Here is a 23232-nt window from a genome sequence, read left to right as displayed (position 1 = left end):
TCCAGAGCTTGGGGCCCAGGCAGCTGAAGGCACGGCCACCGATGATTGAGCAGTTATAATCAGGGATGCTCAAGAGGGCAGAATTTGAGGAGTGCAGACATCGTGGGGGGGGGGGGGTGGGGGAGGCTGAAGGAGATTACAGAGATAGGGAGGAGCGAGGACATGGAGGGATTTGTAGACAAGGATAAGAATTTCGAAATCGAGGCGTTGCTTAACCGGAAGCCAATGTAGGTCAGCGAGCCTAGGGGCGATGGGTGAGCGGGACTTGGTGCGAGTTGCGACACGGGCTGCCAAGTTTTGGATGACCTCAAGTTTACGTAGGGTAGAATGTGAGAGGTCAGCCAGGAGTCCGTTGGGAGTAGTCAAGTCTAGAGGCAACAAAGGCATGGATTAGGGTTTCAGCAACAGATGAGCTGAGGCCAGGTGTGAAGACAGGCGATGTTCTACGGAGGTGGAAATAAGAACATAGGAAATAGGAACAGGAGGAGGGGCCATATGGCCCCTCGAGCCTGCTCCGCCATTCAATAAGATCATGGCTGATCCAATCATGGACTCAGCTCCACTTACCTGCCCGCAGCTCATAGCCCCTTACCCCCTATCTTTTAAGAAGCTGTCTATTTCTGTCTTAAATTTATTCAATGTCCCAGTTTCCACAGCTCTCTGAGGCAGCGAATTCCACAGATTTACAACCCTCAGAAGAAATTTCTCCTCATCTCTGTTTTAAATGGGCGGCCCCTTATTCTAAAGTCATGCCCTCTAGCTCTAGTCTCCCCCATCAGCTGAAACATCCTCTCTGCATCCACCTTGACAAGCCCCCTCATAATCTTATATGTTTCGATAAGATCACCTCTTATTCTTCTGAATTCCCATGAGTAGAGGCCCAACCTACTCAACCTTTCCTCATAAGTCAACCCCCTCATTCCCGGAATCAACCTAGTGAACCTTCTCTGAACTGCCTCCAAACCAAGTATACCCTTTCATAAATATGGAAACCAAAACTGCACACGGTATTCCAGGTGTAGCCTCACCAATACCTTGTATAGCTGTAGCAAGACTTCCCCGCTTTTATACTCCATCCCCTTTGCAATAAAGACCAATATACCATTGGCCTTCCTGATCACTTGCTGTACCTGCATACCATCCTTTTGTGTTTCATGCACAAGTACCCGCAGGTCCCGCTGTACTGCGGCACTTTGCAATCTTTCTCAATTTAAATAATAACTTGCTCTTTGATTTTTTTCTGCCAAAGTGCATGACCTCATACTCCAACATTATACTCCATCTGCCAAATTTTTGCCCACTCACTTAGCCTGTCTATGTCCTTTTGCAGATTTTTTGTGTCCTCTTCACACATTGCTTTTCTTCCCATCTTTGTATCGTCAGCAATCTTGGCTACGTTACACTCAGTCTCTTCTTCCAAGTCGTTAATGTAGATCGTAAATAATTGGGGTCCCAGCACTGATCCCTGAGACACCCCACTAGTTACTGGTTGCCAACCAGAGAATGAACCATTTATCCCGACTCTCTGTTCTCGGTTAGTTAGCCAATCCTCTATCCATGCTAATATATTACCCTCAACCCCGTGAACTTTTATCTTGTGCAGTAACCTTTTATGTGGCACCTTGTCAAATGCCTTCTGGAAGTCCAAATACACCACATCCACTGGTTCCCCTTTATCCACCCTGTTTGTTACATCCTCAAAGAACTCCAGCAAATTTGCAAACATGACTTCCCTTTCATAAATCCATGCTGACTCTGCCTGACTGAATTTTGCTTTTCCAAATGTCCTGCTACTGCTTCTTTAATAATGGACTCCAACATTTTCGCAACCACAGATGTTAGGCTAACTGGTCTATAGTTTCTTGCTTTTTGTCTGCCTCCTTTTTTTAAAGAGAGGCATTACATTTGCAGTTTTTCAATCTGCTGGGGCCTCCTCAGAATCCTGGGAATATTTGTAAATTACAACCAATGCATCCACAATCCCCGCCGCTACTTCTCTTAAGACCCTAGGATGCAAGCCATCAGGTCCAGGGGATTTATCTGCCTTTAGTCCCATTATCTTACTGAGTAACACCTCCTTAGTGATTGTGATTGTGTTACGTTCCTCTCCCACTATAGCCCCTTGACAATCCACTGTTGGAATATTGTTAGTGTCCTCTACTGTAAAGACTGATACAAAATATTTGTTCAGAGTTTCTGCCATCTCCATGTTCCCCATTACTAGTTATGCTGCGGCTATGTGGCCAGAAGCTCATTTCAGGGTCAAATATGACACCTAGGTTGCGAACAGTCTGGTTCAGCCTCAGACAGATGCTAGGGAGAGGGATGGAGCCGGTGGCTAGGACTAACGCAACTCATGAACGACAATCAAATGGGGCTTTAGCTCACAGTGCTGGTTAAGCATGCATCTTGCTAGGCCAAGGGGAAATAAAAAACAGAATCATATTCAAATTATACATACACAAAAAGTACATCCAGAGAACAACGTAATAGCACTTATGCCATGCTTTGCGGGGCACTTCTGTGTTTAGAGGCTGCGTCTATTCTCAGGACACATTATTTATGTGCACTTACGGGTCTCGCTAACCATTGAGAGCTTTAGCTGAGCTGCAGAGAACATGTGCAGGTCTCCTTAGTCAAACTTTGTAATGTCCAACATCCTTTAATGGAAGCTTAAATGAAAGGTTAAAAAAAAGACACAGTGCCAACAGAATGCTAAACAATTAACCCTTTTGTGTGCGTGCTCCATTCTGCGTCAAGCAGAATCTGCACTAAACATTCTTTTACACTAAATGCAAACTGCTGCCATGAGCAAGGTTACCAAATACTGATAATTATTCCATAATGTAAATGGTACGAAGCACCACAATATTGCACATTGATAACCCTCCCAACTGTATTACTTAATATTGATCAGATCAGCCATGATCTTGCTGAATGGTGGAGCAGGCTCAAGGGGCCAAATGGCTTACTCCTGCTCCGATTTCTTATGTTCATCATTTTACAACAAATTCTGGTGTTGTACCCCAAGAGAATCTTAAAATCTATGGTTTGGTGAACAAATTTTAAGTAACTTAATTTTGTTTCTGAACTCATTTGCAAAAATTAAATGCTTCCGTATTCTTTCCCGGGCGTCAATCACAACACACCTTGCAGCTATGTGAAAAAAAATGCACATTATTTGAGCAATAATATTCAAACTCCATTTCTAAGTGAAGGTAAACCAACCCTTATCTTCGGGTTAACTATACACCTCAAATTAACTTGCAACACCCCAGTTCTCTCAAATATCAAGTGCCCTTTGTTTCTGTCCATTATTAAAAGGATGACTTGAGCCAGATTACGTGCTCAATGTCGCTTTTAAATGAAGACCAAAAAAGAATTGTCGCAGTAAATAACGTGCATTATTGCAAGAATCTGATCGGATTACTCATTTAAAAAAAGGTCGCGAGGGAATCGAGGCTTCAATATTCAGACCCATGCACCTGACTTTTTTGAGCATTAAACACTTGCGATTAAAATGGTGATCGACATTAGTTTACGTGCAAGCATATATTTCACAAACAGGAAAAAAAATTCAAGTCTGGAAAAATATATTAGTGCAGACGTACGTGTAGAGCTTCATGGTTACATTTTGACAAGATTGCACAAAAGCATCTCGATAAAGAGAATTTCAAAGCAAGAAACCTGGCCCAGTAAGCAATCTGTTAAATTAAGAGTCTTTGATTCAAACTGGGGGCTTCATGACCCTGAATTCTGCATTAATGGAACCGCCGCATCCTAGTCATGTTTGTTGGAACACACTCGAGTGAAACATTCTACCATCAGCCTTTAGGGAATTAAAATCCCAGATCAAAATACCCAGGCGCATATATGCAAAATTTGCTCGTGCATTAAACTCCTTTCAGCATGTACATTTATTAAATTAACTGACGGCAGAATCCGCGCAACTAATTACCTTTATACCCCCCAAGACAAATGCTTGGTCTTGAATACACAGGAATTTGTTGAGCTCATTCCCTTAAATCATTCATGGTTAATTGTGTATGTTGGTCGCAAATAAATTTATAATTTAACACACTGAAGAAATACAGATTAAAAATCAGCAAATGCTGCACAGCTACTTTAATGTTAATTCAGAAAAATGTAAAACAGATACTGCAAAAACCTGGGCGATAGTATTAACTTAAGACTGGGGTATATTTGGTGTCCTCGGTTTAGTTTACACAATGTTCTCGCTCTTTTCAAGCCCCACCTGAAGTCAGAGACACACGAATCCCACCAGTGATATACTTAATCTGAAATCTGACAGCTCGAGAGCCACAAGAGTGTGATTTCCGACACAAGTCAGAACTCCAGAGTTATGGCGGCCTTTGTTTCATAGAATCATAGAAATTTACAACACAGGAGGCCACCAATCGACCCATCGTGTCTGTACCGGCCAACAAAAAGCTATCCAGCCTAATCCCTGCTGCTTAAATGCAAGGTGTGTCTGCCTTATCAAATGGAAACATGCCTTCAAAGCAACTCAATGACTTCAGCCACTTTAGCCTAACAAGCTATCATTTAACGAGGGAAAATCCTGGTGTCCATTGATACAGGTGTGAATTCTGAACCAGATTTATCTACATCTTAAGCACAAAAATCTCGGCTGACACTCCCAGTGCCAGTACTGAGAGAGTGCTGCACTGTCAGAGGTGCCGTCCTTCGGGTGAGACCAAGGCACCGTCTGCTCCCTCAGGTGGATGTAAAAAGATTCAATGGCACTATTTCGAAGGGGAGCAGGGGAGTTATCCCTGGTACCCTGGGGCCAATATTTATCCTTCAAGCAACATCACAGATTATCTGATTATTACATTGCTTGGGAGCCTGCTGTGCGCAAATTGGCTGCCGCGTTTCCCACATTATAACAGTGATTATTCTTCAAAAAGTACTTCATTGGCTGTAAAGCGCTTTGGGACGCCTGGTGATTGTGAAAGGCGCTATATAAATGCAAGTCTTTCATTACATCAAGCCAGTGAGAACTGTGTACACGCATTTGTTTTAAAGTCTGTTTTAATGTTGGTTAACTAGCACACAGACCTTCGAGTCAATACCTTCTCAGCAAGTTACCAATCTATACTTCCTTTGCATTCCATCACACTACTAACAGGTAAATCGGTTTACTGAATGGAGCAACTCCATCCCAAATACTTACAGGCGCTACTATCTTTCCAGTCTGTCCAACCTGCAAATCATTGGGTACAAATCCTGCATCCACAGCAGCACGAGAAGCACCAACTGCAATAAACATAAAAAATATTAACGAGGTGTTCCATCACAGACCTTTTAGGAAACGCTGAGCGGATGATTAAAAATCAGTGCAAAATTCACTACAGACTCACACAAAGATCTTTTATAAAATGATAAAATCGAGGTTTAAAACTGTAGCAGTATCAAACCACAACTTTATTCAACAAAAATCTAGAATGGAATTCAAAACACACTCCATATTCAAATTTCATTTTTAAAAGGCAGGTTTATAATTTTAGTAATGAGTATTCTTTTCTTTTCAATGTTTGATGTGCATCCTCTTATAAAGTGTTAACTTTGGGCTCAAAGCAGATCACGTTTTGCAGTATTTCTAGAAGATGACAGAACTCAGTAGTACTTTTTAATATAAATACGAGTCAATCTTCATGGAGTCACACACAAGGAAGCAAGAGGAAGCATTATTTTCAGGTGAAACATGATTAGAGATGAAGAATAATTGGATCAGGGCGTGCAGACGTAGTCCAGTCCCACTTGTCAAGCCAGACCATCTATCTTTATGTATTTCCATTATAAATTCTTATGTCCACATTCATGATGGCAATTGTCTGCGTCAGTTGTGGCTCAGTGGGTAGCACCCCCGCCTCGGAGTCAGAAAGTTGTGGGTTCAAGTCCCACTCCAGTTCTGAGACAGTGCTGCACTGTCGGAGCTGCCGTCTTTCAGATGAGACGTTAAACAGAGGCTCCGTCTGCTCTCTCAGGTGGACAGATCCCACGGCACTATTTCGAAGAAGAGCAAGGGGAGTTCTCCCCGGTGTTCTGGTCAATATTTATCCCTCAATCAACATCACTAAAATAGATTAGCTGGTCATTATCACATTGCTGCTTGTGGGAGCTTGCTGTGCGCAATTTGACTGCCGTAGTTTCCTACATTACAACAGTGACTATACCTCAAAAGTACTGTATTGTCTGTATAGCGCTTTGGGATGTGCTGAGATTGTGAAAGGAGTTACATGCAAGTGTTTATTGTGTGGAAATTTGACACTGCAGTTACACTGCCTCGTCAGAGGTGGCACCACAGGACCTGGTTGGAGGACGCTATTCTGACAAATGTATATAGCTAGTTCCCATTGTAAATGTGGAAATATTGCTTACAATGGACAAAGTTGACTCGATAAGATAGATCAATAGATTGATTTCTAAACTAGTGCAGCAATTGGCACTCCAATACCATGTGCCGCCTCAGGTTGTGTTTACTGTTGTGTCCCTTTTGCAGGCTAACTAAGTAGCCATGTCAGTACAGCCATAGAAGCAGTCAATGGCTTACCCTCTCAACCAAGGAGTGATGTAAAACACTGTTGCAAGAGGGGAGAAATTACCTGGCCTTTTATATGGTGAGAATCTATTAAATGTTGGTGTTGAACATAAGAACATAAGAATTAGGAACAGGAGTAGGCCATCTAGCCCCTCGAGCCTGCTCCGCCATTCAACAAGATCATGGCTGATCTGGCCATGGACTCAGCTCCACTTACCCGCCCGCTCCCCGTAACCCTCAATTCCCTTATTGGTTAAAAATCTATCAGAGAGATATCTATCATTGAGAGAGATTTAGGTGTCCTAGTACAAAAAACACAAAGTTAGCATGCAGGTACAGCAAGTAATTAGGAAGGCAAGTAGCATGTTGGCATTTATTGCTAGAAGACTGGAGTACGTGCAAGGACTTCACTCAGAGAGCTGTGAATCTTTGGAATTCTCTACCCCAAAGGGCTGTGGATGCTGAATCATTGAGTATATTCAAGGCTGAGATCGATAGATTTTTGGACTGTAGGGGAATCAAGGGATATGGTGATCGGGCGGGAAAGTGGAGTGGAGGTTGAAGATCAGCCGTGATCTTATTGAATGGCGGAGCAGGCTCGAGGGGCCGTATGGCCTGCTCCTGTTCCAAATTTTTATGTTCTTCTGGCCTCCTAGTCTTCACCTATGTATGACAATAATTGTGATCAGGAGCACATCACAGAAGGGATTAACACAGTTTCATCCCAATGATATTTATTTCCAATAAATTTTCAATTGAGCAAAACAACACAAGTAACAAAAAAAGGTGCACCTTTACCCGATCATTTCAGAACGCGACATCTCGGACCGTCAGTAATTACCATTAATAATACATTCCATTCACCTCAAAGTGAGAATGTAAGGCCCTTCAGACAAAGCACCCACCTGCAGCATGCAACTTATCCGCCAAGTCATACAGCAACTTGAAGTTGTCCCCACTCTTTAGTCCACGGCCTAACAAACAGTAAAGCAATAATATAAACCGTTTAAAGTGAATACAAAAGTCTACACTAATTGCTATTACAACAACAACAACTTGTATTTATATACCGCCTTTAACATAGTGAAACATACCAAGGTGCTTCACAGGAGCATTATGCGATAAAAATTTGACACCGAGCCGCTTAAGTAGAAATTAACGCAGGTGTCCAAGAGGTAGGTTTTAAGGAGCGTCTTGAAGGAGGAAAGAGAGGCAAGAGGTGGAGAGGTTTAGGGAGGGAGTTCCAGAGCTTGGGGCTCAGGCAACAGAAGGCACGGCCACCAATGGTTGTGCAGTTATAATCAGGGATGCTCAAGGGACAGAATTTGAGGAAATCAGACATCTCGGGGGTTTGTGAGGCTGAAACAGATTACAAAGATGGGAGGGACGAAGCTATGGAGGGATTTGTAAACAAGGATGAGAATTTTGAAATCGAGGCGTTGTTTAACCGGGAGCCAAAGTAGGTCGGAGAGCACAGGGGTGATGGGTGAGCGGGACTTGGTGCGAGTTAGGACACAGGGCAGCCGAGTTTTAGGTCACCTCTACTTTACGTTGTGTAGAATGTGGGAGGCCAGCCAGGAGTGCGTTGGAATAGTCATGTCTAGAGACATGGATGAGGGTTTCAGCAGCAGAAGAGCTGAGGCAGGGAAGGAGGCGGGCGATGTTACGGAGGATAAAATAGGCAGTTTTAGTTATGCTGCGGATATGTGGCCGGGAGCTCATTTCAGGGTCAAAAATGAAAAGACAAGCACCCAAGACAAGCTCCGGTCTTCCCAATGTTTCATTGAGATTTATAGATTACAAAAGATCTCTGTGGGTAAATTACAACCTGTAATCCAAATCCAATGTTTGCGCTAATAACTTGTGAAACATAGAAACGTGTGATACCAGAAACCCTGGAATTCATTACAAGGTTGTACCCCACTCTGACCCACCCCTTATTTGGGTAATAAATACAATGCATACACTTCAAAAGATTCAAATATTAGACACTGCGTCATCTACTTACCCCCAGATATAACTATTTTGGCACTGGTCAGTTCTGGACGGTCACTTTTAGTCAGGGTTTGTCCAATCCATTCAGACACACCAGCTCCAGATGGGGGTGGAACTAAGCACAAAAACAGAGAGAGGATAAAAATAACTTTTAGATAGGAGAGCACAGAATGCATTGTCCAGTATCTGTCTATCTTAAGAAATCATCTTTAAAGGAAAACAAATTTGTTGGGAGGTAGTCTGGCCAAAACACATAGAAGGCAACTGTGATTTACCCAGCCAACACCACCAAAAAAAAGATTACCTAGTCATTCACCTTCAGGGGTCGCCCATTTAAAAATAAACAAAAGTCTTGCATTTATATAGCGCCTCTCATGACCACCGGATATCTCAAAGTGCTTTACATTCCAATTAAGTACTTTTGGAGTGTAGTCACTGTTGTAATGTGGGAAACGGAGATGAGGAGGAATTTCTTCTCTCAGAGGGTCGTGAATCTTTGGAATTCTCTACCCCAGAGAGTTGTGGAGGCTGAGTCATTGAATATATTTAAGACGGAGATAGACAGATTTTTGAACTACAGGGGAGTCGAGGGTTATGGGGAGCGGGGCAGGGAAGTGAAGTTGAGGCCAAGATCAGATCAGCCATGATCTTATTGAATGGCGGAGCAGGCTCGAGGGGCCAAACGGTCTACTCCTGCTCCTATTTCTTATGTTGTTATTTGCAATTTGTGCAACCTTGGCAATTGCCTGTGTAACAAGTTTTCACAATGCATGTTCCCATTGCCTGCATTTCAATCACAAACTTCTATGAGCCCAAGTTTCGAGCCACGCCTACAACGGCGCAGTCCCGACCTGGACGCCCATTTATCGCGCCACAAAGTGCGCCTATAAAAAACCTCCAGATTCTCCACATCCCTGCAGGTCCTCTGGTCCTCGGCGCAGCGCAGCAGGAGCTGTAGGGGGCAGAGCCAGGTCCCTGCGCTGAAAACAGTGCCGGGACCTCTGCACATGCGCGCTACAGTGGGCGCGCAAGTGCAGTAGCTCCAGGTGCCCGAAACTGTGTGGGAGGGGCCCGAAGCACGCAGCCCCTAGCCCTGGCAGAATGGCCTCACTGGGGCTGCGTGAATAAGGCTCCTCCCACGGCCAGCTCCTGCTTCCTCCCGACCCGACTCCCGCTTTCACCCCCCCCCCTCCGGACCGGACCCGATTCCCGCTCCCGACCCGACTCCCGCTCCCCCCGCCCCGCCCCCGGACTGGACCCGACTCCCGCTTCCATCCACCCCCACCCCCCCCCCCGACTGGATCCGACCTGACCTCCCTCCCCCCGACCCGACCCAACGCCACCTACCTGTAAAGGCCCTGCCCGAAGTCTCGGCCCGGCCCGTTCAGCCTCCCTCCCCCTTCTCCTTTCCCCCCCCCCCCCACCCATCTCCTTTCCCACCCCCACCCATCTCCTTTCCCCCCCCCCACCCATCTCCTTTCCCCCCCCCACCCATCTCCTCCCCCCACCCCCCATCTCCTCCCCCCACCCCCCATCTCCTCCCCCCACCCCCCCCCCACCCCCATCTCCTCCCCCCACCCCCCATCTCCTTTCCCCACCCCCATCTCCTCCCCCCACCCCCCATCTCCTCCCCCCACCCCCCATCTCCTTTCCCCATCCCCCATCTCCTTTCCCCACCCCCCATCTCCTTTCCCCACCCCCCATCTCCTTTCCCCACCCCATCTCCTTTCCCCCCCCATCTCCTTTCCCCACCCCCCCATCCATCTCCTTTCCCCACCCCCACCCATCTCCTTTCTCCCCCCGCCATCTCCTTTCCCCCCCCATCTCCTTTCTCCCCCTTCATCCCCTCCCCCCTTCTCCCCCTTCCCTCCCTCTGCTCCCACCCCTCTCTCCCTCTACCCCCCTCCTCCCCCTCCCCTCGCTGTCAAAAACACAGACACTGACAGACAGAGAATGAGAGACACACACAGACAGACAGAGATAGAGACACTGACAGAGACACATTGGGGGGGGGGGGGGGCATCCCAGCACGCTGTTGGAGGGCTCCCGGTGCTGCAGTCGATAAGTAGAAAATGTTTTATTTATTGATTTAAAAAAAAAATTATTTCTTATTAATTTTTTTTGATCAATTTATTGGTTGATTTATTGATGTATTTATCATTTATTATTGATGATGGCTCTTTATTTGTAAAACTGAAGTATTTAATGTTTGTAAACTTCCCTTTAAATCCCCTATTCCCTACGCCTGATTTGTAACCTACGCCAGATTTTCTAAAGTGTAGACAAGGTTTTTTCGAGCGTACAAAAATCTTCACTTACTCCATTCTAAGTTAGTTTGGAGTAAGTTTTCACTGACGAAACTTTGAAAACAGGCGTAAGTGGCCGGACACGCCCCCTTTTGAAAAAAAAATTCTGTTCCAAAGTGAAACTGTTCAACTGACTAGAACTGGAGCAAACTAAATAACGAGAATTCCGATTTCTAAGATACTCCGTTCTACACCAGTTGCTCCTAAAAATCAGGAGCAAATCATGTGGAAACTTGGGGCCAATATAACTAAAGAATGTTATTGCTTAAACAAAATGATGGCAGCGCTAACAGTAATCTAGAGTAATACTGGCCAGCAAAACTTAAAAACGGTATGTTTATGTGCACAAAAAAAGTATTAGAACAGCATAAAGTTTAGGGGCATTTACCTTCCTCCGAAGTTGCATCTCCTCCATTCACAGAAGCAGCTTCGAAAGATGTGCCTCGTACAGAGAACACTTTCACTTCATCACTAGACTTCACCGTGCACAACGCATTTCCTGCGAAAAGCCAAGAGTTAAAAACTGAAAAAAATAATCAGCTGAAGAAAAAGAAAAATGCTCAGACTTCAAGGTGGACTTTTGAAGTCTGAATCTCCTAAAACTCCCATTAGCCGCGTTTTAATTATCCTTAATCTCAAGCACAAGTTTAGGAATGCAACCTTGGAAGAAATGGTTTCTCAATAAATAGGATCAAGCCGACATTCAAAACCCCGATCAGTACTGGTTAATAATCGACCGCACGGGATCAAAGCAGATCAGTTTCGCCTATGAGGACGTTACTCAGTAAACATTTCTCTTTCCACAACTAGGTGATATGACTGCGTAATACAGAAAGCAAAGCAACAGTGCTATGCATGGTATCTGTTGGGTTCAAAGAGTAGTCACCTGCACTTATTGGTCACCGCACGTTCAAAATTACTCTGAATTATCAGCCACAGTATTGGACTTTGTATTAAAAAAAAATCAGTTGTGGGCGAGGCAATACTCGGTACATTTCTCGTGACGCGAGTACAAGATATTTTTCTTTGATGTAAAGGACGTGTGCTCTCGTTCACAAGCTGGCAAGATTACGTGTGGTTTTCCTGAAGGGACATCCCACTGCACCACACCAGTGGCGGGGCCAATCACTGAATAAAATACTTAGGGTTAAAAATTCATTGGCTTACCGCCACTGGTTAGCGCCGGAGAGGGCCGCTAACACCCACCGACCCGGCAATGCGCTGTTCTCGTCCCCCCCCCGAAAACTTCACTGGAGGGATGGGGGCGGCGCCAAGGGGTAGTGCTGCACACTCTAGCGCCACCCACGTGGTGACGTCATCGAGCGTGCAATGCCCCATTGACGCGGCGGCAGCAAAATGGAATGTGATCGCCTGCTTTACCGACAGGCGCTGTTCCCGACGGGTAACACAGACGGACCCACCAAGCATCGGGGGTAAAATGGCTGCGGAGGAGAAGGTAAGTGGCTGCAATCAACTTTATTCATTTTTAATGACATTACTTACCTGGTTGTACTGTTTGACTTACCTGCCTGGCTTTCTCTGCAGGTTTGGAGCTGCTCGACCTCGCCTCCTCTTTAGGCGCAGGGACGCCAGCATCCCAGCGCCAGAACTTCAGTTGGCCTCCCGCGCTACCGCCCAGTTAGCACCCCAAGAGTAGCGAGCAACGCTTCCCTTAGCGCTTCACGCCCCTCCCCTTTTGGGGCGGCAATAGTGAATATCCCGGATGGAGGCGGTAAATAACGCCCGGCGCTAAAATTAGCGCCCAGTGATGTCACAGCCTCAAACCGGGCGAAAGTGAATTTCTAGCCCTTAATCTCTTTCGCAGATTGATGATCACTTTGTATGAAGGAACATTTTTACTGGGCGCAGCTCTACAGTATCGCGTGGCTGCCTATAACTTCAGAGTTGTTGCACTCTGATGGATGCGGACACTAATGGCATGCACTGGAATGATTACATGCGCTTTGAATCAAAAATCATGTTTGCAAATTTTATGTTTCTGGCCACGAACTACTTCAAAGTGAAATGAAAAACACATTGCTGGCCTGCAGAGCATAATTTGTTCAACCTGTCTGAACAAATGGAAATCCTGATAGCATCATGTTACTGCTGGAGGCACACTGCAATGGTGGCACTCCCTGCTTTCAGGGGAAGGTACAATGTTGCCCATGAAGACACAGCCATATTTTGAGATGGCACTGAAAGACCAAATCGGTTCAGTTCGCTTTTCACCAAAAAGTCTACACCCTAGCCCCCTGTTCCATCCTCTTTACTTAGACTGTCTGCTGAGGTTAATCCCAACAGTGCAGAACCTGACCTGGAGTGCCTTGAACGTAACTCCAACTCCATCCCAACATTCAGTTTCTCACCGAGACTGCCGACTTGCACCCCAGTGACATCACCGTCCTCCACCACCGCTGAAAGCCCTCACAAACACCTTCCCCTCCAGGTTCAATTTTTCAAATGCTCAACTCATTGACCATCGAGCTTCACAAATGACAATTCACCCAGACTCTGTCACCCACATCCTATTGCCCACATACCAAGTCCCTTATTCCTTGCTGACCTCAAACACATCCTCATTCAGCAAGGCATTCATCTGAAGTCTCAGCTGTGGCTCAGTGGGTAGCACTCTCACCTCTGAGTCAGAAGGTTGTGGGTTCAAGTCCCACTCGAGAGACTTGAGCACAAAAATCTAGGCTGACACTCCAGTGCAGTGCTGAGGGTGTGCACTGTCGGAGGTGCCGTCTTTCGGATGAGACGTTAAACCGAGATCTCATCTACTCTCAGTTGGATGTAAAAGATCCCATGGCACTATTTCAAAGAGGAGCAAGCGAGCTTGTTGTGCACAAATTGGCTGCCGCTATTCCTACATGACTGCACTGACTACACTTCAAAAAGTACTTCATTGGTTGTAAAGCGCTTTGGGACATCCGGTGGTTGTGAAAGGCGCTATAAACATGCAAGTCTTTCAAAATCTCCACAGGCGTTTACAAATCCCTCCATGGCCTTGTTTCACTCACCCCATGCGACTTCTTCCAAGCTCTCAGCTCTCACCTACTGCTCTGCTAAACCTGGACTATGTGCCACTCCCCCATCCTAAATCATCAGTGGAACTGCCTTCAACTTTACAGCACTGCGTTCCAGTTCTTTTTCAAAAGGTCTCCGCCTTGCTTTATCCCTCCCCACATTCAAACACCTCCTCAAACAAAACCTACCTCTTCAACCTCGCCTTCAGTTCCAGCTCCTAACATCCCAGTTCCTGATCAGACGACCAAATCCCTCCCCCGTGTAGAGCCCTGGTCGTGCAGTGGGACTTTTGCTGGTTTAAGACATTGCCGGTATAAGTTGTTGTAGCAAATGAGGTATGAAGGACAGGATCAGCACCAGCTTCTTGAGGGCAATTAGCAATGGGCAATAGATGCTGGCCCCCATACCCAGTGAATGAATCCATTTTTTAATAAATCAGCCTGCTGTGAACAGTGGAAGGAACTACTGATAGCAGCTAGCGTGTTCGATACAAGGCATTGCTACAATCACAAGGTAAATAAAAGGTTCAGAGCAGCAAATGGAAGGAATGCAGCAATATAACTTCAAGCGCAGGTTTTGTTGGGTCCATGCCAGAATCTTTTCTGTAATACATTTGCACGCAAGTGGCTCTGGAAGTACGTCAAATAAAAAGATTAGATTTTACATTCAGCAACAAAGCATATTAACAAATTACAAGTCATGTATACCTCTGAAGCATGTCAGTGGCACCTTCACCTTGCTCCTACCTGCATAGATAGTTCTGACAAATGTGTCCGGGGCTTTAATTTCAATTATGTCAGAGATGGCAGCAACATCAAGTTTAGCAGCAATTCTAGGTACAAGATTCTGTGAATAAATGGAAAGCTGTAAGTATTAAGTACAGTAGCCAAAGTTACTTTTAAGAAGTCAAGCTGAAATTCTTTTTTTACTACAAGGACAAGTTTTGGGGGAAATTTCTTGCCCTTTTTGGTTTGGTTATACTTGGGTCCTCTTTTGGGCACCTCCACAATTTCCCAGGTGTCTGGGTGGGAAAAACAACCAGTCCCAGGACTGCGGCAGTACCAGCTTCGAACAGGTCGCTCACGCACTGGAGGGCAGCAAATCATTAGCCAATTCTCACTTTACGCCCCCACGTTCCCGCGACCTGAGCAGCAGGCCGCCTCAACCAGCACCACCAAACATTAGCCAGGGAATTCGCCGCAATGCTGCTTGTGGGATCTTACTGTGTGCAAAAATGGCTGCCGTCTTAGCCTACATAACAGTACAGGTGCAACATCTCGACTCTGGCAACCTCGGGACCGAGACCATGCCAGTTTTCGGACAAAGACAAAGTACTAATGGTGACGTGCATCGGGTCGGGCCAGGTCGAGGGTCATTCGGCAAGGCTCGGACCGATCGCACGTCATTTAAAACATAGCGGCAAAACTAGTCCGGCCCGACAGTTTTTAAACAATAACTCCGAATTTTATTTTTACTGAATAGCAAATGGGATTCTCTCAAAAATGTCTGGTTTTCGGACAGCTGGATTTGAGATGTCGTATCTGTACGCAAATGTTTCTTTCTCTATGTAACAGTGTTGGGTTGCTTCTTATTACTTAGTAGACCTTTAACAAGAATTTTACTTTCAATGAGTACTATTTCAAATTCTGGAGCAGAATAGTGCTGTTATATGTAGACTGAATCACACGTGTGTATATATATATATATATATAATACATATATATATGGAGCAGAATAGTGCTGTTATATGTAGACTGAATCACACGTGTGTGTATATATATATATATATATATAAAATATATACACACACACAAAGTTGCATTTTTGTTTATATTTACTAAATTCACAAAAGATTGCACTTCATTTTGTTCCTGATATCCTTTATATTCTTGTTCCATATATCCTTTATATTCTTTAAAAAAATGTAATCTCAGTTTATCTGCACTTACTCCGTGTTATACTAGAAACGCTATGTTGAAAACCTAGACACAGTGATGATCAAGTGGGAAAGGCCAGTTAATTAGGATAATGCTGGGAAACATGGAAAATGGTGGAATACAGTCCAGGGATAAGAGCAGAACCTAATTCAATAAAATAGAACTTATGATATACAATGCACTGTGTAATGCAGTGTGTAATTCAATTGCGATGCCATTAAGCCACTGAGCTGACAGCTCAAAAAAAAAAATGAAGTATTGCAGGAAAATGCTGCAGGAAGTGTATCAATTCAAGGGGGTTCGGTTAAAGAACGAGGGGACCTGATCAACCATTTACAACATTAAACTCCTTCTGTAGGAACATAGAAACATAGAAAATAGGTGCAGGAGTAGGCCATTCGAACCTTCGAGCCTGCACCACACCATTCAATATGATCATGGCTGATCATTTTTGCAACTTTAGTACCCTATTCCTGCTTTCTCTCCATACACCTTGATCCCTTTAGCCGTAAGGGTCGCATTTTTTTTTTCCTGTAGATTCCAACCTGACAGATGTCATTAGAATCAAAGAATGATACAGCACAGAAGTCCATTCGGCCCATTGTGCCTTTGTTATCTCTTTGATAGAGCTATCTAATTAATCCCACGCCCCTGCTCTTTCCCCATTGTCCTGCCATTTTTTTTCCTTTCAAGTATTTATCCAATTCCCTTTTGAAAGTTACTGTTGAATCTGCTCCCACCACCCTTCCAGGCAGCATATTCCAGATCACTTATGTTATTTGGTAAGCTGCATAACGCGGCAATTTTTGTTTCTTATTCATTCACGGGATGTGGGCATCGCTGGCAAGGCCGGCATTTATTGCCCATCCCTAATTGCCCTTGAATGGCTTGTTGGGCCATTTCAGAGGGCAGTTAAGAGTCAACCACATTGCTGTGGGTTTGGAGTCACATATAGGCCAGGCCGGGTAAGGGCAGCAGATTTCCTTCCCTAGAGGACGGTTAGTGAACCAGATGGGTTTTTAAATGACAATCCGGTAGTTTCATGGTCACCATTAATGATACCATCTTTTTTATTCCAGATTTATTTAACTGAATTTAAATTCCCCAGCTGCCGTGGTGGGATTTGAACTCCTGTCACCGGATTAGTCCAGGCCTCTGGATTATTAGTTCAGTAACATTACCACTACACTGCTGTTCCCTTAATGGACATCTGATGTTGGAGGTACAAAGTTACTGGAACATAACCTGCAAGATCTAAATTAAGAACAATCAGTCTACAAAGAAACATTTCCAGGGCACAGATTAACTCGTCTTCATTCCATGGATAAATATTTTTATTTTCAGTCACTCATATTGATATTTCTGAATAGTAAAAATTAAAGTCACATATAAATAAATAGGTACATAAATGACAATAAGTACGAGACACATTGCTTCAATGTTATTAAACATAGAAAACTAGAAAATAGGTGCAGGAGCAGGCCATTCGGCCCTTCAAGCCTGCACCACCATTTAATATGATCATGGCTGATCATGCAACTTCAGTACCCCACTCCTGCTTTCTCTCCATACCCCTTGATCCCTTTAGCCGTAAGGGCCACATCTAACTCCCTTTCGAATTAAATAAGCAAATGGCAAGCAATGAGTGCCAGGACCTGGCCACCTTCAATCTAGAATAATTATTTTATTATAACTGCTTAGAATATTAATTGGCCCACTCCTGTTCCTAATGTTCAGGGATTCAGCTGGTTAAGTTGCTAAGTTATACAGGTTACCAGGTCCGATCCCCAATTTGCGCTGAGTTAGTTGGTTGCTACAATTGGCTAGTTTTGCTACAATTGGCTAGTTTAGCAGGAGTGCTGCAATTCACAATGTATCATTGAATATACTAAATATGGCAACAGATCATTTAGCTTATCTCACGCGCCAAAAGAAAGGATTGTAATGCCCGTAGCCCTGTAACACACGATGTGCACGTGTGTGGAATAAGCCGTTGCTCTGTAAGGATAGCTAGTTTTAATCTCAAAGCAAGACATGAAGCTGGGAACTCTGGAGTCATTGGTCTAACATCCTCAGTGGAAAACTGTTCAATGTGCCATCATAGACTCTTGAAGATCATAAGCAGTCAATTTGGTTTCAGAAGCAACAGGCCCGACTTGACAAACCTACTGTATTTTGAGGTTAACTAAACAAGCATCAACCAATGCACGTATTATGTGCCTGATTTTGGCCCTAACATCAGAAAACCAGACTTTCTGGTAAGTAGACCAGTTTTTAGGCAGCAAGGATTTTTTTTTATAAACTTCGGAAGGAGTATTTCTCCAGGCACAATTAAGAGTAATTCAATTTATTCCCACACAAAACAAAATATTGTCTAAAGTGTATATTATAGTGCTTCGCTGACAAAGTAGTTTGAATTGAAATTCTGAGTAGAATGAAGAGGTTTTAAAAGTACTGCCTGATACCTCACCCAGTGGACAGAATGTGGAACTCACTTCCACAGGGAGTGGTTGAAACGAATAGCAAAGATGCATTTAAGGAGAAGCTAGATAAACACGAGAAAGGAATAAAAGGATATACTGATAAGAATGGGATGAAGTAAGGTGGGAGGAGGCTCGTGTGGAGAATAAACACCAGCATAGACGTGTTGGGCCCAATGGCCGTTTCTGTGCTGTAAAATCTATATAACGTCTCGTCGACAGCATTCAACTCACCTTTCCAAAGGCAGACGCCCCTGCACATATATGTGTGAATTTAAATTGCTTTTGTGTAGCAAGCACCAGTGGCGTCAGCTCCTCTGTGAACGATACAGGAAAAGGAACATTAAGGACACAAACGACCAGACACAAAACATCCTATTACACAGAAAAGCAGAAAGATAATCAATCATAGGCAGTCCCTCAAAATCGAGGAAGACTTGCTTCCACTCCTAAAGTGAGTTCTTTGGCGGCTAAACAGTCCAACACGAGAGCCACAGACCCTGTCACAGGTGGGACAGATATTCGTCGGGGGAAAGGGGGAGTGGCACTGATTTACCACATGCTCCTTCCGCTGCCTGCGCCTGACCTCTTCACGCTCGCAGCGTTGAGATAATAATGCTCAGAGGGCATCACGTACCATCATGTGAAGCAAGAAATGGTCATATAGGCAGAATTGGAGGCTGGCACATCTTAAATAACTTACTAGTCTATTTATTTGGTTCCTATCCTTTCTTCCACTACTGTTGTGGAGCTTTGCCATCCACCTACTATCTAAAGCTATGGTGGACAGATTTATTACCACACGTTCGGAAATATTTAAAACACACGCTATGCGTCATCACTCGGTTATTCATTACATGTTATGACATCCAATAATAACCTTCAGGCAGGCTCTTTTAAACCAGGAAAACACATGCTAGTGATGCAGGCACAGTGCAAATATTTTACATCACGAGAAAGCAACACAATGACAAGAGGTTGTTCAAGCCTGCAACTTCTAAAGACCGAGCACAATCTACCTCAACCACAGAGAGTGGTTAGAATATGCAACCACTCGCCCCAACAGGTCTATGCCGGTGTTTATCCTCCACCAGCACCACTCCTCCCACCATACTTCGTCTAACCCTAGCTGCATATTAAATCGGGTTACACAGCACACAAACAGGTCGTTCGACCCAACCAGTCCATGCCGGCGTTTATTACCACTCGAGCCTCCCGTCCTTCCTCATCTAACTCTATCAGCATAACACTCTCTTCCCTTCTCCAGCCTTCACTTAAATACATCGATACTATTTTGCCTCAACCACTCCCTGTGGCAGCGAGTTCCACATTCTCACCACTCTCTGGGTAAAGAAGTTTCTTCTGAACTCCCTATCTGATTTCTTGGTGACTATCCCATATTAATTGCCTCTGGTTTTACTTCTATCGTTCTATTCCTTTCACCTCGTGTACTTATCTAGCTTAAAGGCATTGATGCTGTTCACCTCAACCACTGCATGTGAAACTCCAAATGCTTCATTTCCTGGATAAATTTCTTCATAACTAACCCCGACTAAAGGTTATAACTAAACTTTAGGATACGCTCACAGTTCCACCATTCAGACCTCGTTGACACCCCTCCTCTAACCTCAGCAGCAGCACATCACATCGAGAATTAGTCACGTTAGTCTAAACTTAAGCTCTAAAACCTTCACGTTCATTCTCAACCAAACACTGATTAAGCTTTTCTCTTGAAAGAGTTAATCTGTGCAGCAATAACTGGGTGTTCTGTTTTACAGGTTAATCACTGAGTGGCCAGAATGGGGGGGGAGGGGTGGGGGGAGGGGGAAGAGAGAAACAAGTGGTTTAAAACAAACCCTCTTGTAATCTCCAGTCTTGAAGCTGGTGAATTTTAGACCTGCATGTTCTAGGTACACACTTGCAGCCCCAAATAGCCCGTTTCTTAGATATACATCAGAGTTTTAAAGACTTGGACTGTACTGGCCCTCAAACCCCCTTTCCTCCAACAAACAAAACAGTTCAGCTTTGCAACTAATCCCTTCCAACTTAGAGCCCCAAGTACAATTAAAAAGTAGCACTATTCTGCAAGATATTCTATATGTGGAATGTTGAACTAGTGCAACCATTTTGTTTTACAACGAAAAAAAAATTCATCTTTTCATTATGCTTCAAGATTCTGAGAATATGTCCCCAAATCACTGAGGACACAGTCAGTAGATTTCTTCACATTTATGCAACTCATTTTTTTTTTTTTAAATCAAACGCTATTGTAATATCCATGCCCACCTGGTAGAAAACCTTTGAATATGTCATTTTGGGCCACGAGAATCTTCTTCACACCTTGCACTTTACTGATCTCTTCTACTACCTGTAACCAATAAGCAACCATCAGGTTTGAACGGAGGCCCAGAGAGATGAGGCAGGATCGGCAACAGAAACTCATGCAAACAATCCCTGGGTCATAATAAGAGCAACACTGTGGTATATAAATACTCTCCCCAATCCCTCCTCCTTTAAGACACTCCTTAAAACCTACCCCTTTGACCAAGCTTTTGGTCACCTATCCTAATTTCACCTTCTTTGGCTCAGTGTCAATTTTTTGGTTTGATTACATAGGAACAGGAGGAGGCCATTCAGCCCCTCGAGCCTGTTCAGCCATTCAATGACATCATGGCTGATCTGCGATCTAACTCCATATACCCGCCTTTGCCCCATATCCCTTAATACCTTTAGTTAACAAAAATCTATCAATTTCCGATTTAAAATGAATTGACCCAGCGTCAATTGCTGTTGGCGGAAGTGAGTTCCAAACTTCTACATCATCATCATCATTATTGGCAGTCCCTCGGAATCGAGGAAGACTTGCTTCCACTCTTAGCATGAGTTCTTAGATGGTTGTACAGTCCAATATGAGAACCAGTCTCTGTCACAGGTGGGAAGGGGTGGGCAGGGAGCCTGGTTTGCCGCACGCTCTTTCCGTTGCCTGCGCTTGATTTCTGCATGCTCTCGGCAACGATACTCAAGGAGCTCAGCGCCCTCCCGAATGCACTTCCTCCACTTAGGGCTGTCTATGACCAGGGACTCCCAGGTGTCAGTGGGGATGTCGCACTTTATCAAGGAGGCTTTGAGGGTGTCCTTGTAACGTTTCCTCTGCCACCTTTGGCTTGTTTGCCGTGGACGAGTTCCGAGTAGAGCGCTTGCTTTGGGCCAGGCCAACATCCCCAGCATTGAAGCACTGACCACACTTGATCAGCTCCGCTGGGCAGGCCACATAGTTCGCATGCCAGACACGAGACTCCCAAAGCAAACTTCTACAACCCTTTGTGTGTAGAAGTGTTTCCTAATTTCACTCCTGAAAGATCTGGCTCTAATTTTTAGACCGTGCCCCCTAACTCATGTGAAGCGCCTTAGGACGTTTTACTATGTAAACGGCGCGATATAAACTCAAGTTGTTGTTGGGGTCAATAAAGTCCTAGCGGTACGGTGTATAATACAACAGTGATTTTAAACTGCAAGAATCTTGGAATCATATGCAAATACATTCCGGCAAGCACGTCTTACCTTGCCACAGTTTGTGCCGGCAACCAAGCAGCATACATCGCTGCCCAGCTGTTTGGCGGCTGTGATGGCATTGAGGGTAATGGAAGACAGCTTCTCGTTATTGTGCTCTGCTAGTACGAGGGTGCTCTGAAATCGTTGCAGGTAGCAGGCCTGCAAAAGAAGAAAAGAATGTCTTACAAACTCTTGTCACTTCTGTTTCTTTATATTTCTTAACTTAAAAAAAAAAATCCTGCATGGTTAGATATTGAAAGTGAAGAATGAAATTCATGATCTACGGCTGGGTCTCTTTTCTCTTGGAGAGAAAACTGAGGGGTGACCTAATAGGGGTCTTTAAAATCATGAAACATTTTGATACAGAGATTTAGAGAGAACAAAACTAGAGGCCATCAATATAAGATAGTTATCAAGAAATCAATTAGGGAATTCAGCAGAAACCTCTTTATCCAGAGAATGGTGAGAATGTGGAACTCGCTACTGCAGGGAGTGGTTGAGGCGAGTAATATAGATGCATTTAAAGGGAGGCTAGATAAGTATATGAGGGAGGAGGGAATAGAGGGTTACACTGATAGAGCCCGATGAGGAAAGACGGGAGGAGGCTTGAGTGGAGCATAAATGCCAGCATGGACTGGTTGGGTCAAATGGCCTGTTTCTGTGTTGTATATCCTATGCAATTTTTTCATATAGCCGAGGTGTAAGATGAAGAACTTCGGACTGTATGGAGGCAGAAAAATAGGCAATTAAGTTAACACATATTAAAGTTGAATGATATTCCCATGTGACATTTAATTAGTCACCTCAAATTGTTCCCACCAGTGACAGACCTGCAACCATCTGCTGTGGCTCAGTCAGGAGACTGTGGGTTCGAGCCCCACACCAGAGTCTTGAGCACAAAATCTAGGCTGACCCTCCCAGCGCAGTGCTGAGAGAGCGCTGCACTGTCGGAGGTACCGTCTTTCGGTTACGGGATAAATATTGGCCAGAACACCGGGACGAACCCCTCTACATTTTTTCAAAACAGTGCCGTAGGATCTTTTACGTCCACCTGAGCGAGCAGACGGAGCCTCGTTTAACGTCTCATCCGTGATGCAAAAAGCTCAAGGTCAGTATTCGAGCAAACACTAGCTCTCATTGCCAACATCAAGTTTCAGTGTGTTGAGCCAATAGTTGATGTCATTGCCAACACCAAGTCTCAAGTATTGTTAATCCACAAGGACGTTCAGGCAAAATGATGAATGACTGCAGCATCATTACTGCAGACTTGTGAAATAACCTGCAAGTTAATTACTTGGGCATTTTCTGATAATGAGCTGATGTTATATTGTTTCTCAATTCAAACATAGTGTGCTATTATCCCGTAA

At 44.4% G+C, this 23232-nt stretch overlaps 1 protein-coding gene across 1 annotated transcript in view; it reads right to left on the bottom strand.

Moving 5' to 3' along the window:
* Positions 1-23232, bottom strand: part of etfa (electron transfer flavoprotein subunit alpha) — a 58277-nt gene that overhangs the window by 24760 nt on the left and 10285 nt on the right. Inside the window, exons 2-9 of the mRNA XM_070865009.1 lie at positions 21875-22024; positions 20600-20681; positions 18548-18630; positions 14643-14742; positions 11255-11365; positions 8574-8675; positions 7471-7539; positions 5198-5280 (exon numbers count right to left, since the gene is read on the bottom strand). Of these exons, the coding sequence (XP_070721110.1) occupies positions 5198-5280; positions 7471-7539; positions 8574-8675; positions 11255-11365; positions 14643-14742; positions 18548-18630; positions 20600-20681; positions 21875-22024 (780 nt within the window). The remainder of the gene's footprint in view (positions 1-5197; positions 5281-7470; positions 7540-8573; positions 8676-11254; positions 11366-14642; positions 14743-18547; positions 18631-20599; positions 20682-21874; positions 22025-23232) is intronic.

The sequence above is a fragment of the Pristiophorus japonicus genome, chromosome 21 (assembly GCF_044704955.1).
Source record: "Pristiophorus japonicus isolate sPriJap1 chromosome 21, sPriJap1.hap1, whole genome shotgun sequence".
Lineage (NCBI taxonomy): Eukaryota > Metazoa > Chordata > Chondrichthyes > Pristiophoridae > Pristiophorus > Pristiophorus japonicus.
Note: the sequence above shows the minus strand (reverse complement) of the source record. Positions and strands in the feature narration are given on the sequence as shown.